This window comes from Acyrthosiphon pisum, chromosome A1, assembly GCF_005508785.2.
Source record: "Acyrthosiphon pisum isolate AL4f chromosome A1, pea_aphid_22Mar2018_4r6ur, whole genome shotgun sequence".
NCBI classification, from domain to species: Eukaryota; Metazoa; Arthropoda; class Insecta; order Hemiptera; family Aphididae; genus Acyrthosiphon; species Acyrthosiphon pisum.
This window is the reverse complement of record NC_042494.1, coordinates 67,149,964-67,155,202: the sequence shown is the minus strand read 5'-3', so window position 1 is coordinate 67,155,202 and position 5,239 is coordinate 67,149,964. Positions and strand designations below refer to the sequence as shown.

Sequence of the window (5,239 nt, the reverse complement as noted above, 5' to 3'; positions counted from 1 at the left end):
CCAATAATAGCTATATTATACTAAATAAAGTTGTGACATACAGCTTATGAGTGACTTACTAATACTTTTAAGTATATACAGTGGATGTACATTATTATAATTAATAATGTATCTAAAATTCCTATTTACTAATAAAGTAATAAATAATAAGTATTTTTATAAATATTTAGGTACTCGTGTATTGTGCTACCTACCAAAAAACTACTTTGCAGTATATACTACCTATGCTGAAAAATATGACATAAATACTCTTAAGTGTTATATTTTTATTTAATTTTACTACGAGAAAGTACCTGTGGCTTGAGTTATAACATCATAACATTCGTTGGTCATACAATATAATATAAAATTAAATAAATAAATAATTTATATATAAATTATATATTATAATAGCCAAATAAAAATTATACTGGTAAAGTGCCAGTAAATATCCACCAAGCCACAATAACTATCTTGCAGTTTGTGTTGTGTCCTTCTACATCGCTTTGTAAAGCAGCAGACTTGTTAGACCGCCAACTAAAAGAGAATGGTGGCGGTCAATTGAAAAACAAAACGACATTAATTTAAATTTATTTGAAGTTTTCTGGGATAACTTAAACACAGCATAACATAATGTTTTGCAGAATAATATGCCAATATATAACATATTAAAATACTTGACAATGATGATCATCAGAAATACATTAAGTACATTTAAGTTACATCAATTGTTATTATTCAGTATTTAAAAATGGTAAACTCCTGTAAACTTTTTTGGTAGGTAACTGGTAAGTAGTTTTTTATAGTAGGTAGCATATTTTTACTACACCTACAAATAGAGGTAGGTAGCATAGTACTTATCACGCATAAGAAGTATTGTTTATTTTTATATTCATCAAACCCGTATAACAATTATTTATAGTCAAAAAAATAATTGATAATTTTCATAAATTGTTAATTTATTTTACCATAATAATACACAATATTACAATAATATGTTTTAATAATTGCTGAGTACATTTTGAAAAAACATTTTAATTTACATGTACATAATACTTATTTTTCCAACAAAATTTTAATATAATATGAAATTTAGAAATATGTTTACCTTACCAAAATAACAATAATAATTTCTATGCAGTGTTTTAAGGATATGTGGCTGGTATAAATGAAGCACTATAATGAAATTAACAGAAAAGTAATGTTAAATTTTTAGTAATACATATTTTTTTTTATTTATGTATCACAAAGTATGAAATAAATTATATCATTTTACTAATAAAGTCAAAAAAAAACTATTTAAATATATCCATTGATTGTACCCAAGTATAAGTTACACAATACACAATAAAATTGGTTATTGAAATTTATCACAATTGATTAGAAAAAATAATAATGTATTTAGTGTTTACTGAACCAATGCCATTAGCTCGTCTTTTAAATATGGATGTTCCTCATTGTTTTCAGGTGGATCGTTTGTGAAGAGTAAAACAGTGGTAGGCACTAAGTTCAATTCACTTAAGGTCATGTTCTCGTGCTCGTTACCAAATGTACTTCCACTGGATAGTATCAGCTTGAATGGACGCTCTTCGTCAAATACGCTTTCTTTAACAAATTCCAGTACGTCGGACAAGTGTTCATTGACACTGAATGTTCCCTGATTGAATAAATCAAAACGTTATATAAATGACAATATTAAAATTGATTCTTTTTGATGCAAGTTTACCTGTAAAATCAAACAGTCTGGAAACTTCACTCGAATCAAACAGTACTTGTAATTTGATTTGTATCTATTTTGTTCCTTCATACGCATGTTTTTAGTCTTCAGAATCATTTCACTCTCCAATTTTTCAGTTCTAAAATAAAATAAACAAGTAAATTGTATTATTTAAAATTTGAGTATATTATGATGATTTTTCATTTGAAGAAATGCACATTATTTATTTAAGAGGATTTGCGCCACGTACCAAAACTACCCGTAATTCATAAATAAAAATAGTTTTGAATGGAACTTACTGAGACAGTATTCTCAGGCTCTCAACAGTAAGCTTTACAAAATGTTCACAGTAAATAGGGAATAACTTTTTCTATGTTAAAGCTGTTTTTTTTTTTTTTGGATAACTTGTTGAAAAAATAATTTGTGTCATTAATTATTTATTATATTTACCTACCTTTTTTGATGTTCTGCTTTTATTTCAGTAGTAGAGACTATAAAAAACTCTGGGGGTAGTGACACTTGTTTTGATGCCTGTGACGGTAAAAGAACCTGAGCATTTCTATCCAACACCAATTGAATGCGTTCTGCAGTCTGCAAGTCGTCCACACTGCTTTGCACTGAGCCTAAATTACATAAACATTCTTCTGGGAAAACTAAAAAATCTTCTTCCTGTTCTTGGTACATAAGTCTTTTTCTAACAAATCCAATAGATTCTAAGAATTCAATTGCTCCCTTAATAGGTAACACTTTTTCCACAAATGTTTTATTCGTTAATCTGACTTTCCGATATTTTTCTTCATCCTTATTTCTAATAATATTTTCTGCATATGTTACTAGCAACTTAATGCACTCTTCAACCTTTTCAACAGAAAGTGATTATTATAATTAATAAAATGGTTTAATTAATTCTACAGTATTAGTTTGAAGATTTTATTTTACCTTGGTTCTATTGTGATTGCAGTTTTGGATTAGTAGAATTGATTGTAATATAGGATCATCTTTCATTTGTTCTTTAATAAATTCTTCTATTTTTACATGCCATTCTTCTTGTGGCAAAACTTCTAGGCCTAAATGCAATTGATTTTATTAAAACATTTTTTTCTGCTACTCCATTAAATATAATAAATATAAAACAAAAACTCGCCTATCATCGGACATTGGAAAAAAATACCACTAGCAGCTAATTGTCTAGGGACTTCAGCACTCGTATTTTCTTCTTCTGAATATGTAAACGTATCAATGTTTTGATCCACGTTTTTTCTCTCAGCTTCCATTTCTTTTCTAGCTCTCGACTTGATTGCAGCCAACGAACTGAAAACCAAAATTGTATCCGCTTGCAACATATATTAAACATTATTCTTATAATAGATTGCCTATTATGGTATGATATTATACTCACATGTTAAGAGGGCCAGTGGTGGTCTTTTTACTCTCAAACCGGGCTAAGGCTGCGGCCGCAGCCTGTTTGGCTTCATCGGTAGGTTCAACTCTACAGGCGCGAGATGTCTCGCCCGGTTTGGTTACAGTCTTGGCTGTGGTGGCGCCTTCATTCAGACGGTGACCGGGCCCCGCTCTTTTGAACTTCACGTCAGCCTTTTTTTTTTGGAAAAATTTTTTTAATTTGTCGCTCATTATATGCGCGGGGTGTATGATTTGGGTAGCTTCAACTGAGACACGTCCTCCCTTAGTTCATCGACAACTGTGTCTGGAAAAATAAACACGACGTTTGATGAGTAACTACTACCTGGACAGTCAGACTGATCGAAGAATTCAACCAGCTGAATGTTCCAGAAATTATCAGTTACCAACCGGTGGACAGGAAACGCTCGTAGATGTCTCCGCTGTACTTGCCCCAAACGAATATCAACAGGACTAGCAGCAGACACTCGAACAGCACTAGCGAGTTGAATATGTCGACCTGGAATCGGTCGAAGCTGACAAAGTGCAGTGTGTCGCACAGGGCCCGAACAACCACCGCGCGCAGGTCCGACACCGAGAAACAGTCGTCGAGTACGGTGAGCGAGTAGAGCTTGGCGAACGTGGACAGACCGTGCAGACACCCGATCGTCGATGTATCGTTGTTCGACGGAGGCGGGACGACCTGTTCTTGAAATGTCATTACAGCTGCTCACGGTAATTCTGCCTATGCGGGCCGGACGATGCGATCGGCGTTCGAAAAACCATAATAATAATAGTAATATAGTATTGTTATTTAATTATATTATCGTCGAACGGTCAGCTAAGAACGACGACAACCAACGTAAGACGGATAACGTATAATATTAAAGTAAGCGCGGTAAGTATATAATACGTATGTTATACGACTTCTACGTTTGGTACAGATTTACCTAGCATTGGTGATTGGTGTATTACATTATTTACAATATATTTTTGTGTTCATGGAAGCTAGAACGCTACTACGCATGACCCTCCTTATCAATTATCACCGACGAAAATGGTATCGAACACGAACTATGATTAAAGATATACTGGTTACCCAACACGGCCAAGGTGTATTGATATTGATATATCAATACACCTTGCCAACGGCCTATGCGTTGCACCACGATTAAAGATATACCTATATATCTTTAATCGTGCTTTGCACAGGCAGAAAACGGCTACGAAACCGCGATATGTTATGGACTGCCTACTAGCACCATCTAGGTGATTAACTTAGGAACTATTTGTCATCACGAAATATTCAAAAGGAATAAAAAGATTGTAATTAGTAATAATTAGTAATTACTAATTATTAAATAGGTAATATGGCTAATACCACAGAAAAAAATGTAAAACATATTAGAACAAAAGACAATAAATACAGTAAATAATATTAATGATTAATTATAAATATTTAATAGTTAAAAGTTATACTAAATAAAATAAATAAATTAGCTAAATTAAATAATACAACGTAGGTACTACTATTAGTTATTACATTACAAATTAACAAACCTCTACTTTATCACTTTCCATTTTTTCTAAAGGATGAATAAATGGTAATGCCCCTTTTTTTAGTTGCCATCGCTTAGGCAAACCTAAAAAGTAAAAATTAATATTAACCATATCAATGTTTTATTTTTAAAATAAACTGATTATATTATAGGCTTTAACATATTCTATATTGATATTTGAATAAGTATTTAAATTAGATAGTCGTTGCACCTCCTCTGGGAGGCTTCTACAGTATGTTTAATCTGCCTTTTTCTTTCTTTTTTTTTTTTTTAACCAATATTTACCATCAATTTATTGTTCTTATTGTTCTCTTTTTTGTAACAAATTGAATAAGCTTATAAACAAAAAAAAAAAAATTTTATTTAGACATACCGTAAGATGCGGGATACTTTGCTCGAAATATATTCCTTTTTTAGTTTAAACCTATACTATAGCTTCAATAACAAAGATAAAAATTTCCTGTTCACGTTGTTTTATATGTATAGATGTTGAGAGGTAAGAACAATTAAAAAAATCCGAATGTCATTCTAAGTGACTTACTTACTTATTCCCAAACATTTGGAGCAAAGTAAAATACATTACAGG

At 31.4% G+C, this 5,239-nt stretch overlaps 1 protein-coding gene across 2 annotated transcripts; it reads right to left on the bottom strand.

Moving 5' to 3' along the window:
• Window positions 1–926: 926 nt before the first annotated feature.
• On the bottom strand, window positions 927–4,080 carry LOC100164887 (UBX domain-containing protein 6). Of its 2 annotated transcripts, XM_001948598.5 has the most exons (7): window positions 3,506–4,080; window positions 3,096–3,401; window positions 2,841–3,007; window positions 2,636–2,763; window positions 2,151–2,554; window positions 1,706–1,835; window positions 927–1,636 (listed from the first exon to the last, which is right to left on the bottom strand). In XM_001948598.5, the coding sequence occupies exons 2-7, from the start codon at window positions 3,326–3,328 to the stop codon at window positions 1,388–1,390; spliced, it is 1,311 nt and encodes a 436-aa protein (XP_001948633.1). In that variant the 5' UTR covers window positions 3,329–3,401; window positions 3,506–4,080; the 3' UTR covers window positions 927–1,387. The 2 variants fall into 2 exon arrangements, with proteins under 2 accessions (XP_001948633.1, XP_016659539.1); XM_016804050.2 differs by lacking the exon at window positions 3,506–4,080 and having other exon boundaries at window positions 2,841–3,029; window positions 3,096–3,228.
• Between the last annotated feature and the right edge of the window lie 1,159 nt (window positions 4,081–5,239).